Source organism: Thalassophryne amazonica, chromosome 20, assembly GCF_902500255.1.
Source record: "Thalassophryne amazonica chromosome 20, fThaAma1.1, whole genome shotgun sequence".
Taxonomy (NCBI): Eukaryota; Metazoa; Chordata; class Actinopteri; order Batrachoidiformes; family Batrachoididae; genus Thalassophryne; species Thalassophryne amazonica.
This window is the reverse complement of record NC_047122.1, coordinates 31,914,776-31,928,628: the sequence shown is the minus strand read 5'-3', so window position 1 is coordinate 31,928,628 and position 13,853 is coordinate 31,914,776. Positions and strand designations below refer to the sequence as shown.

At 40.2% G+C, this 13,853-nt stretch overlaps 1 protein-coding gene across 1 annotated transcript in view; it reads left to right on the top strand.

Moving 5' to 3' along the window:
• The window catches only part of ext1c (exostoses (multiple) 1c), a 199,385-nt gene that overhangs the window by 40,390 nt on the left and 145,142 nt on the right, over positions 1 to 13,853 (top strand). The window contains exon 2 of the mRNA XM_034160119.1: positions 27 to 1,408. Coding sequence (XP_034016010.1) covers positions 462 to 1,408 — 947 coding nt within the window. The 5' untranslated portion in view covers positions 27 to 461. The remainder of the gene's footprint in view (positions 1 to 26; positions 1,409 to 13,853) is intronic.

Sequence of the window (13,853 nt, the reverse complement as noted above, 5' to 3'; positions counted from 1 at the left end):
TGATGTGTTTGTTTACTTCTCCTTAGGAGTTCCTCTGCAGACGGCAGCCACACCATGAGGCACCAGGCCTGGACTGAGAGACGGGAGAAATTGCCCTTCATCATTCTCAACCAGGTTGGACAGCAGAAAAAAATGTACAGAGCCTCAGAGGCATCAGCGCATGCCACAGTAGCATCGGCCTAATGCACACATCTAGGAGCATAGCGAGGAGCAAATGGGGGAGGCGGTAGATGACTGAAAGAGGAGTCATATCTCATATTGCAAAATTCGAAATGGATAACTGGACTTCGCCTCACTCAGAGGCAGTGACGTCCTTGTTTGCTCATTGTCTTCCGTTAAAACCTCCTTATTAGAAGACACAAGTGAGTTCATCGCCCCGGTGAGGCTACAGAGCTGAGGGGCAGAAAGGGAAGTCAGGACAAGAGAGACAGAGCAGATCATAGAGACTGTGACAGGCCCCCATGCAGGCGCGTAAGAAATATGTTCTGCTGGGCTTGTGCGCGTGCTGCTGGCTGATCCTCTTTTACTGGGGTGGAGGAGTTCAGCTACGTTTGCTCCGGCTGCTGACACGCCAGCGGGGTGATGTGGTGCGACTTTGGCCCAACTGGACTGACCGGGCCTTCCTGCCCCGCTACGCCCACTTGGATGAGCTCCAAACAGACCCTGGAATGGCCGAGTCACCGCGCCAACGGCAACAGGCATGGTCTGCCATTTACAAAGACAGTCGCTGCCGCATGGAGACATGTTTTGACTTCTCTCGCTGCCGCCGCAGAGGAAGGGAAGGGTTCAGGGTGTACATATACCCCTCAGAGAAAAATGACCATGTGTCGGAAAGCTACAGGAAGATCCTGACTTCGATAAGCGACTCGCGATACTACACATCAGACCCTCGTGAAGCGTGTCTGTTTGTTCTAGGGATAGACACCCTGGACAGGGACCAGCTATCGGGACAGTTTGTGCACAATGTGGATGACCGTATTCGTGGTTACCCGCTTTGGAATGATGGACGGAACCACCTGATCTTTAACTTGTACTCAGGCACCTGGCCCAACTACACAGAGGACCTTGGCTTTAACATTGGCCAGGCAATCTTGGCCAAAGCCAGCCTCAACACAGAACATTTCAGGCCAGGCTTTGATGTTTCCATACCTCTGTTCTCAAAAGACCACCCTCAGAAGGGAGGGGAGCGAGGCTGGCTAGTACGCAACACTGTCCCACCGCGAAGGAAGTATCTGCTGATGTTCAAAGGGAAGCGTTATCTAACAGGCATTGGCTCCGACACCAGAAATGCACTTCACCATATTCACAACGGGAAGGACATTGTTTCACTGACGACGTGTCGCCACGGAAAGGACTGGGAGAAGCACAAGGATGCTCGCTGTGACCATGACAACTTGGAATATGAGAGGTAAGACTGGAGTCGGATTACAGATGTACTAAGTGATCCACAACTTGGTGAAAAACCTGGTCTCCTCCCAGACTGTGTCATTTTAGCAACACCAAAGGTACCCTTCTGTCTGTGTTCTCACTTTCATGAATGTGTTTAGTAGCAGTGGTAGAGGTAAAAGTATTGGCGGTTCACTACATGACAGATTGTCCTTCACCAAGAAGAACTGTTGCTTCTGGTGAGCAGCTCAGCAAATTGCATGGCATGACATCATCGTGTGAGGTATTACAATTACTTCCAACAAGGGGGTAATGATTTTGGTGGTGTTTCTCTGTTAGCACTATTATGCAAAACCTTTCAACCGATTTTCTTGAAACTTGGTGAAAGGGTTAGGTATCAGGCAAGGGAGAAGCCATTAACTACTGGTGTGGATCCAATAAAGGAGCTCCAGGATCCGCCCCCCCCCCCCCCCCCCCCCAAACACACACATTCTTCAACATTATGACATATGGCATTTTTTTCAACATTTCTGTGGATTTCTCAAACAATAACATCGAAATTAGCACTCCCCATATGTCTGATTGATTGGAGACCTTTGCATTATTACATGGTAAAATAATTCACTCTTAAAAAATGGGGAGGGGGGAGGGATTCCCTTAATTGGATATGTTTCAAATGTTGGTGGTTTCTTCCTCTGCCCATGTTCCACCCTTTCACCAAGTTTCAAGAAAATCAAGTTCATAGTTTTTGTGCAAGTCTGTTAACATTGATCTCTAATGTTCAGAGATATGTGTGGTGTGTTGGTGGGGGTATCTGTTCTAGGAGTGCTCTATAATCACTTTGAGCATACTATTTAAAATGCAGCCTATTTATATTTTCCGTAAAATCCTAGTTCTGAGCTACGTCTAGGGTCTTCTTACATACCGGCCTGTTGGTGCATTTGACAAAGCGTTGCTGTTTGACACCTCATGCCAATGACTTAACACAAGTCACCATCACTGCTGTTGGACATCTCCTGTCCTGCATGTTTTCCACTGTTCAGTTATTGCCACAGGTGACTAGTCAAGTCTCATTGGTTTTTCTAGTTCTTGACTGGCTGAGAACACCTGACTTGGTTAATTCGTATTAGGTGGAGCAGGGAGAGTTTGAAAACATACAGGGTAGGTGATCTCCAGGAGCAGGATTGGTGACCATTGACTTAATGTGATGCACCCAAAGCCACTACAGATCCTTTGCCCTCTAATTGCTGATTGCAGTACTGCCCACTGACTCTTCCTCTTCCATGTAAGTGAATGGGCATGGTCCAAAATGACCATTCAAACGGGATGTCCGGCAGATATTTTCCAAAGGTGCCATTTTACATTTTTCAAACCCCACCCAACCATCAACTGAGCCAAATGTGAGGTCCCATAGCATCAATGACGCATTGTGACTGCACGTATTCACTGTATATGACAGTTGGATTAAATTGGTGAATGGTGCCCATCGTTCTTCTTGGTTGTCCCTGGAGACATCCAGCAACTGTTTGTTGACTGGAATACCAGCATTACCATTACCAACAAGTTTCTAAACCATATAAATTTGAGCTTTCAGACATTTTTATTTTGAAAAATAAGCTTGAAACAGTTTCTAACGTGAGTATGCATTGGTTGTGCCAAAGCTGGCATGTTAAAAAATTCCTTTGGAATGCCATCTTGCAGTCTGCTGTGCAGTTTTCTAAAAACGCCCACGTGTGGAGATGGACAGATGGTCAATGAGGAGGCCAGTTATAAAGCGATGTTAAAATGAGTTGTGAGTCAGTGTTGTGCTATAGAGGGATTTGCGAGAAAAGATGCGGCAACTGAGGGGAAGATGTACTTTTTGTTGCAGTGGGAAACGCACATCAGCGTTGTTCCATTTCCCTTCTGGATTGAACTTGACAGGCCCTTTCATTTGCTCCTCTTAGATGTCACAAATTGTCAGCAAACTGTGCCGGCGGCAGCTTTTGTGTGTCGCTGGTTGTTTTTAATGGCTGCAAAAAAATTCGACCGCGTGGGTTTCTGGTGTTTGGCAGTTACTTTAGAAATCAAAGGCTTGAGTATATCTCCAGATATTTAAAGGCTCATTTCTGCTCAAGCTCAACGTTGTCTAAATCCCAAGCAGAAGCACAGTTAAAACGTTAAAGTGATCAAACTGGAATATGATGTTTTTGCTTTGAGGAGAAATTGAAATGCACTTTGTACAAAAGTAAGTATGCAATTAGAATTTTTTTTTTCGATTACCTAATATGTGTGACAAAGAAATGCCAATATTCACCAGGTGGAGTTCATTGAATTGGACTGCATCTGGGTGCAAGACTCTCACTTTTAACATTAAGCAATGAAATGTCATTCCAGTAATATTTCCATAGCCAAGAATACATTTATTCATTTTGTCATGCGATTTTCCCTTTCAATGTTTGACACTAAACTGTATAATTGCTTTTTTCTCCCTTTAATGCACAGACTTTTCCAGTGAGCAGTTTTCAAGAATGAAACACTTTAGGAAATGTGCCTGTCTGCTTGATGCATGTTGCAGCAGCTCTTCTTGAACATGTTTTGTCCACTGTGGACTTGTGATAATCTCATGGTGCTTTATTACTTCTCAGGCATTATGTTGAAGGACAGACATGTGGAAACTGATGCTTCAGCTAAAATCTTCTCCCTGTTTCAGTTGGGCTGTTTTACAATCAGGGTACATAAGTTGATTTTAAAGATAAAGTTTCGTTTAATGACAAGGTGGAAATGACCAACAAAGTTTAGTTTGCCATACACCAATAACTACTACTGGTCCGTCAAGCAGCAATGGTTATTTGGTTTGGTATCTCCATTTGTTTTCCAGCAGAACTCTAATTATACCAGTTTTTACCAAAAGTGCCATGTTGTCTAATTTTGATGGGCTGCCAGAATTATTAATTATTTAGTAGGTAACCACTAAGTGGACTAATTTCCCTATCAAAGCCTACTGTATACTACAGATGGGATCTCGTAATTACGACAAAAGATCAGGTGTCTAATCTGTTTATATATATATATATATATATATATATATATATATATATATATATATACAGGCAAGTTGCAAGTTCTCCCACTTAGAAATCATGGAGGGGTCTGAAATTTTCATCTTAGGTGCATGTCCACTGTGAGAGACATAATCTGAGAAAAAAAAAAAAAAAAAATCTTGAAATCACAATGGATGATTTTTTTAATAATTTATTTGTATGTGACTGCTGCAAATAAGTATTTGAACACCTGTGAAAATCAATCTTAATGTTTGGTACAGTAACCTTTGTTTGCAATTACAGAGGTCAAACGTTTCCTGTAGTTCTTGACCAAGTTTTCACACACTGCAGCAGGGATTTTGGTCCACTCCTCCATACAGATCTTCTCCAAATGTTTGTTTGTTTGTTTGTTTGTTTTTGACTGACTCTGGCTCTCAAGTCCCAGAAAAATCTGTGAACCACTAAATCAAATAATTACGCCTTCACAAAAAAATTATCTGTTCTGTGTTGATCTGCCATATTTCCTGTTAAAACATAAAAGTGTCCCATTGTGGTTAATCTTTTGACTACTTTAAAATATTTAGGATACAAATTTAGATGCAGAAGCACATATATGACATGAATTCATGAATAATCAAGTAAAAGGACAAAACTGTATTAATCTGTCCTGTCCAAGTTGTTATGAATGAAATTCTTTATGAACATGTTCCATCCAAATAATTATTTTATGTCAAAGTGGGGTAAAGTGGCTGTAACATGAACAATAACATGATCAATGGGACAAATCTGTATTAATCATCACTGCGGCTGTATTTTGAGTCTCACGTATGAATGAGACATATGATTATGAATGAATTATTTATGCACTGAAATACTAACAATCTGAAGGTCTGTTATTCAATCTCTCATTGCTTTATACCTCTCACATTACTGTACTCGTGCAACAGAATGCACTGGGCACGCCACATTATATTTTGCCCCGGGGGTGGTGGGGGTGCATGACCGCCCATGCCTCCATATATTTCAATAAAATATCTGATTTCATCACAAATAGAAAATAAATTGCAAACAATGCACCATTACAGTACCAGATCTGTTTCGCCTTGTGGGCAGCTTTCATACTGCAAACTCTCAAATCGACGTCAAATTGTCATGCGACTGCTACCGACGCACACTGATGACATTATCACAGGTAAGACGTGGAAGCAGCGAGAAAATATCAGGAAACTATTTTTTGCTTTTAATGATGTGTTGGGATCACAAAATTAATTTCTTTAATCAACTTTAACAAAAATTCATTTAATTTAGGGTGGCTGTTTAACAAACTTTTTGTTTGGGGGGGGCGGGGGGGTCAACCTGTAGATATGGTATTTTGCATCCTGTGCCTTCAACATGTGAAAACTAATGCAGAAATCTGACATAAAGATAAGTGATATCAAGTTTGTGCCATAATTTTCTGCAAATGTAACAATCTCAGGTGACTCATTCACACAACTATACTGCTATTTAAATTAACTCAATTACATGGCTGTATGTAAAATCCTGTGCAGATAAAAATACTCTAGAATATTTAACCCTCTGGGGCCAACACCGTTGTATACGATGGCTGGGACCAAGCTTTATTAAATTATAAATAACTTTTTAATGATATGAGATAGAAACTTACGTTTTTGGCTGAAAAGTTAACTCCCCGGACTTTCAATCCACCGTCGGCCATCTTTGCACTCCTCATAGAAGCTGTGTGATGACATGTGCAATGTGAGTGTCCAATTGGAATTGGTTCACCATCACATGGTTTTCCAAAATCCAATTGTAGGGCAGATTTACCTCACGTGACAAACCAAAGATCGTTTTCAGTAGTGATATCTTACTAGCTGCTCCATTTGAATAGCCCCGTAACTCCTCAAAGGTGCCCTGTGCCATTATGCACAGCGAAAGTGAAAGCACATGGAGCAGAAGGAGAGCCTTGCATGACAATCTCACGTGCTCAAACAGAGTGTGTAACTATCAGGATTGCTCCACTAGTTTGCATTTGAATGTTACTGGATAACTCTGTGGCTCTCTCCCTCTGGCATAAAGCACTGTTTACCCTATCAGTGAGGTGAGGGAGAGGGGCTGCTCCTCAGACTGTAAGGAACCAAAGTGTGAAATGAAAGCTGCTTGCAGAGTCAGACAGAAGACTCCAAAACACAGTAGAAATAGAAATTTGTGATGTGACCTTTGTGTAATAGCAGACAGAAATTGCTTTGAGTTGAAGACAAACAAAACGCATAGACCATTTTTTATATATTGTTCAAAATGTGCATTTGTGCTTATTGTTTGAACTTTTTTTGTACAGTCTTTCACACAAGACCTCAAATTACCTTTATAAAGTGTCTAAACAGTTGTTTATTATAGTTTGCTGTGTTTTGAATAAATGTGTGTAGAAAATTATTTTCCGCTTTACTTTTTCCTTTGTTATTTCTGATTGTAAACTTTTATTACACTTATAAAACACAACTATAGCACATATATTATGAAAGAACAGGTTGTTCTGAAAAAAAGAGACATAAAACTTGATTGTGGGATGCAGGGAGAGGATTAAAACATTTCAGATTTTCATGCCTTTGTGCCTTTTATTCACAGAGACGAGGAAAAAACAAAACTTCTTTTCAAATCCTGGCAAAGTGCACAAACTGTAAACTCACTGAATTTGTCAAGTCATTGACAGATACCGAGACTACCTTTGCAAAATATTCCGAAATCATTTCAAGTGTAAGAATTTGCAGGGGTGGTGGCCAAGTGGTTAATGTGCTTGGCTTCAGTGCAGAAGGTTCCGGGTTCAAATCCCACCCCTGCCACATTTCTCCATGTAATGTGGAGTTGCATCAGGAAGGGCATCCAGCGTAAAACCTGTGCCAATTTAACATACAGATCCACCTTGGATTTGCTGTGGCGACCCCGAGTGCAAACAAGGGAGCAGCCGAAGGGACTTACTTACATTTCAAGTGAAAAGAATTTAGTTCAAAGTCATCAAATGGCCTTTTATTACAATAAAATCAGTCTGATTGAAATATTCAGAACTCTTGGCCAAATAAATCCTGTATCAGATTCAGATGAGCCTTTTGAGAATTGTCCATCAGAACAAACACCAAACTGGATTTATGTAAATCTAAAGCGGTTCATTGTGGGAAGCTAAAGCCTATGTTTTCTGCCTTCTGTTTCTCAAACCCAGTGTGAAATCTTCCTCACTATTCTGTTCTTTTTGGCTCTATTCTGCATCTTTTTTTTTTTCTTCTCTGCAGGCCTGACGGAACGATCCCGTTACAGGCCAGCGCCAAATGATTTGTCTGCGTTTAAGCAGCAGCCAGAGGGAACCAGGAGTGAACTCTCTGCAGCTTTCCAATGGGACTTATTGGAAGTGTGGGTTTGCACTGGGGACACAGCAGTTAGGCAGCGGTTCTGATCCGTTCCCAGCTGCGGCTAACTTGGGCCTGTTTATGTTGAGCTGTGATGAAGCGGAGGTTTCGGCTGCACACTGTATGAATGAGCTCATTTATTCCACACAGCTCGCTGCTGTGTCACGCGGGTGGGCAAGGGGGGGAGGCGCATCCCATGTGGTATTCTGCAGTGGATTTGGCAACAGCTCTCAGGGTGTAAGGGTGCAAAAGAGGGACGCAGTGCACGAGACAGCTGCCGTTTGTAGGGCACAAAGACCTGGATGAGGGGTTTTTCTTTCTCTCTCCTTTTTATATGAAGTCTCTTTCAGACGAATGGGAGGGATTTAGCCTTGGAGAAAGAGGTGTGAGGGAGGGCATGAGGGAAGGTGCTGGACCCATCTCTCTTTTTTTTCACCCTTTTCTTTGAGAACAGGAGATTCCTGAGGTGAGAACACGAGAACCGCGGAGAATCAAAATGAACGAAAGAATAACAGGACCAGGAAAACAAACGACATGTTTGTGGAAAACCGACTCTTCTGCGCTCCATCTGTCGCTTATCCTGGCAGGCTGCCTCTAATTCTCTCTCTCTCTCACTCTTCCACTTTATTTTTTTGCTCTTCACACTTTCTTTTATTCAAAAAAATCCTGCATGCATTATATATAAATAATAATATTTTCTTGCACTTTATGCTACAGTTGGTGCTGTGTTTTTGTGCTTTGTGCGTACATTGTGTGTGTCTGTGACCGTGTCACAGTCATGCTCTTAGAAGGTGCCATCAGGTTAATGAGCGCATACATCTGGTGCACCAACAGATTAGCCCTGAGGGACCTGGACAAGACGGCGGCGAACAGACGAGGAGTCGATGTAGAAGGCAGAGGCGGGTGTTCATATCGATAAGCGTGACATCATTGTGATTCCAATGCGGGGAGGTTAGAGGGTAAATGTTATTGCATAGCCAACACAAATTGGTATTAGTTGGTTAAAAATATAAAGACTACAGTATATAAGAAAGATCCTAGAATAGAAAGTATTGTACCAAATCACAAAATGTGAGGCAAGGCCTGTTTTCCATAGCTTACTTTTGATACCCGACTGTATACGTTTTTGGTACAAAAAAACCATCAGATACCCAACTCTGGTAATAAATCTGGTGTAAACGGTGGTAACAGTAGCACTGTAGAAGATTGTAACTAATCTGTGAAAGTTTTAAACGTAGAAAAAATTTGTGAGGTCTAGATAAATCATAATTTAAAAAAACAACAACAACAACTAAACTAAACTCTGATTTAATTGGTGCTAATTAGTGGTAACATTATGTAAAAGTAGATAAAAGTGGAGAGTCTGTTACAATATGAGGCAATCAGGTCTTACTGTTCTTCTGATCGTCCTTCACAACATGAAACCAAGAAAAAAAACGAAACATGCCCTGCTCTTCAGCAGAAGACAATTTTGAAAAATGTGTCTGACATTTTAACTTTTTGGAAATCTGTGTGGAAAAACTTGTGTACATGTGCAAAAATAATTGTGTAATGGGAATTGTCTGTTCTAGTGTATTCAGCAATAATTGATTACAATCCGAAAAGTGGATACAAAATAGTAGATAACTGTAAGAACTATGATTGACAAATGAATTTTGCCTCAGAGTTTAAAAAAAAAATGTGCCTGATTTCCTTTATTTTGAATTTGAACAGAAATTGGGACCAAAAAATAGCAATGGAAGACACACTAAGAGGCATGCTGCAAGTGGATTTGTGAGTCCGTTCAACTCTGCATTATTTACATAGTGTGGGGTTCAAAGGGATCGCATTTATCCTTTTAGTCGTGAGTCTGTTTTGGGCGGATGATCAAAGAAACCACCAAGTTTGTCATCTGTCTTCCCCTTAAATAGTCAGAGTGTGCCAGGTGCACAGAGCACTGCCTCACAGAATGTATCGGCTACTAAAGCTCCCTGTGGTGAAGCAGCTAGATGACGTTTAGTGTTCCATGAATCTTTACTTTTTATTCGTTTTCAAATCAGCCTTCTTATGTATACAAGCAGTGTCTAAGTCCATGATGAACCCAACTTTGTAAGATGCATCTGAATATTGTGGCGTTAAAATACCACATATGACCTCTTGATCATGTTTTTGTCAGTTCATGGCACGATTGTATTCTGCTTCCAAACTACAATAAACACACCAGCACTGTGCCTGACCACACCTTTTTTTTCCAGCCCAATATGCCCACATATAAACTCAAATCTGCTCATTAATTACACAACATGAGCGATGAGCATGAAGACTTTCTCAGGTGGAAACTAGGAATGAGCGTTGCATTGCCCTATGCACTGCTTTGCATCGGGTGGAAGACGGGGCCCATAATCTTAAAAAATCTATACACACATACATATCTATCTATCTATCTGTCTATCTATCTATATAATATGTGTGTGTACAGTGGTGGGCACAGCTAACCAAAAAATTAGGTTCAGTAACAGATAATCAGCTAACTGAAAAGTTATCTTTTATAAAGCTAAACCGATAAACCACCCAAAAATTTATCGGAAGCTACAGATAACCAATAACTTCAAGTATTGTCTCCTGTACACTTGCAACTACTAACAAGCTGATTTTGAGTTTTAACACCACAATCACTTCTGGTATCATCAAAGGTGACTACAGAGCCAAACAATGAGTCAGCACTTGTCTTTGTGCACCCTGCCCACTGCTGGAAGCTCCTGTTTATTACATGGCTTCCAGCAGCGAAGCTCAACTCTCTACCCAATATCAGCGTTGGCGTGAGGCGGAGGTCTTGGAAAATAAAGCAGTGCTGACTTATGGTTTGGTTTATAAATAAAATTAACACTGATAGAATAACTCCATTAATGTCAATTCTGTCATTTGTACAAAGTTAAAATATAACATATATCTTTTAATGTTGAATAATGCAGTAATTCTGAAGTTTTGTAACAAACACAGACAGATGGCAAAGGATTATGGGTAAAATGTGCCTCCGCTACACTGATTGGTTGACTCATTCATTCTATGTAAACCAACACCTTAAAGTGAGGTGTGTCGTGTATTGGTGTTTACAGATAAATGTGCTTTTGTAAAATATGCCATTTTTTATTTGTAAAAAAGGCATTTTCAAAAAAAAAAAAAGAAGCCAAGTTGTAATTAGATAACGTCTGATATAACCAGTGTCAAAATAAATAGAACACTGCCAACTACTGGACACTCAGTACTTAGGGCAAATACTGCCATGAACACTACTGGCCAGTAGATGGCAGTAGAGACTGTGAAAACCTGCCAAAACAAAATTCCAGATAATCCGTATCTGCTACGTTTAAATTGCGTGGAATTTAATAAATGCAAACTGAATTTCAGACATCTTATATATATTACTCTGGAACAAAGATGACAGACAGTGTTTGACATAAGCAGGACTCTAATAGCAAACAGGAATCGATTGCAATGATTCCAATTGAAAATAATGGAGGAGCAACCTGAGCTGCTTCTGGCATTTTTACATAAAACAAACACAATAACAACATCTGTAAACCCAGAGAATATATTCACAATTATACAAAGAGTTTAATGCTGTTGTCTGTGTGGAGCCTGATCAGAGCCCCTCAAATGCATTTCTTCTGTAGTGAATGTAGTGAGGTACCCATAATGCACCTGGGCACAGCATGTCCACACTGAAACCTTCAAAATTAGTGCATTACTTTAAAACTAAAACATATATCTTATATTTTCACTTTATAAAACTTCAGACGTGACGTTAATTTAAATAACTTGTCCGAAATTTGTTTGGTTAAAATTTTAACCATAAGTTAAAACTGTATGCCTCTGGATGACTTGGGTGATATTGCTAGTGTGTTAGTATGGGGTCAAAAGAAATGAGCCTTTTTTTCTTTTTTGTGACCAGTTCTCCTTTGCCTGCAGAGGATAGAGTGGTTTCTTCTAGCTCTCCTGTTTATGGAGGATAGAGCTGTGCATCTACTATAAAACATTTAAGAGGTAGATGCTTAACTGATTTTAGATTTCATAGATGTTTGTAACTATTCAGCTTTGTTTACCACATCTGCAAAAATACATTCATGGTCTAAAAATTATCGGACCAAAACTTATCGGAAGATAATTAGATGGTGTTCAAAGCTATTTGAAAAGCTAATCTGATAATGAAAACATTATCTTTGGTAATTAGTGGTTAGAGGAACTGTGCCCACCACTGTATGTAAATGGAAATGGTAAATGGACTGCATTTATATAGCGCTTTTCCATCTGCATCAGACGCTCAAAGCACTCAAAGGGCCCTTTCTCAGAATTATCCTTACCCCACAAAGTGAGATCTTGCATGGAATCCCAGACTGAGGGAGACTGACAGTCATCTTGTGTTTCTTCCACTTTCTAATAAATAATCATAACAGTTGTTGTTTTCTCCCAAGCTGCTTGCCTGTTGTCCTGTAGTCTATCCCAGCCTTGTGCAGGTCTACAGTTTTGTCCCTGGTGTCCTTAGACAGCTCTTTGGTCTTGGCTATGGTGGACAGATTGGAGTGTGATTGATTGAGTGTGTGAACAGGTGTCTTTTATACAGGTAACAAGTTCAAACAGGTGCAGTTAATACAGGTAAAGAGTGCAGAATAAGAGGGCTTCTTAAAGAAAAATTAAAAGGTCTGTGTGAGCCAGAATTCTTTCTGGTTGGTAGGGGATGAAATCCTTATGTGCAGCAGTAACATACAAAGAAATCTTTAAAAAATCATACATTGTGATTTCCAGATTTTTTTTTGTTTGTTTGTTTTGATTGTCTCTCACAGTGGACATGCACCTAAGATGAAAATTTCAGACCCCTCCATGATTTCTAAGTGTGAGAACTTGCAAAATCGCAGGGTGTTCAAATAATTATTTTCCTCACTATATATATATATATATATATATATATATATATATATATATATATATATATATGCAGGTCTAATCTCTTTTCTGTTTTATTTAACTGGATGTGGCTGCAGGTGTGAGAGTCATATCTGAAGTGGTCTTGGCTGCAGGTGCAACACACCTTGGCACTTTGACACTCTGGCTACAATAGATGCCAACAGGACCATGTGGTGTTTAACAAGGCATTGCAGTTCTACTACCTCAACAGGTTTCACAAAAAAAACAAAAAAAAAACAAACCCTCTAACAATGTAATTCTTGTCATCATTTTTATTTTTGGCAGAATTCCTGAAAAGATCTCATGTGGCCTAACCACAGAAAGTAAAAACACAGATACTCGCCCAGTCTTATGTTTTGTTTAATTTTATTGTTGTTGTTTTTTCATGATACAGTCACAAAATGTGTTGCATTTTCATGATGTGGTCAACATTTGGTCATTATTTTTAACCCTAACATAACAATTTCGATTTATTTGAATTTAATTTCAATTTATTTTATTTATACAGTGCCAACTCACAACAAAGCTGCCTCAAGGCACTTGCACAAGTTTTAATCTTACCAACCCCCCTGAGCAAGCACACAGGCGACAGTGGTTAGGAAAAACTCCCTCTGATGTTATAACTCCAGTGCCCCATAACCAGGGGTGCTGAAAAGGGGAGAATAAGGAGAGGGATTCCAAGGGCCCATGATTGACAGGGGCCCAGAGAGGCCCTTAATATAATTATAATACCAACAAAATTACAAGTTATTGGTAACACTAAGTTTATTTGTTTTGGGAGCATTTCTCAATGCCCCCCCAGTCTACCTGCTCCGTCAGACTGCTGCAGAAACATTTCACAGACAATAAGTGGAGGATGAGAGGCAGAACAGCTCAGAGCTCAGACAGCAAAAAAAAACAAGAAAAGAAAAAAGCTTTGACAGGAGAAAGAAGCGAAGAGTCATCAGTATATCACCCAGTTCTTTCATAGCCAAGGTGGGTCTGTGATAGAAAGTTCTGGAATGTTAGCCTGTTGTCTGTTCCTAACTTTGTCCTTAGTTTATAAGCTAGCTCACTTTTCTCCCCATGTCAGCTCATATTTCTGAAGAAAACTCTGGATTTATAC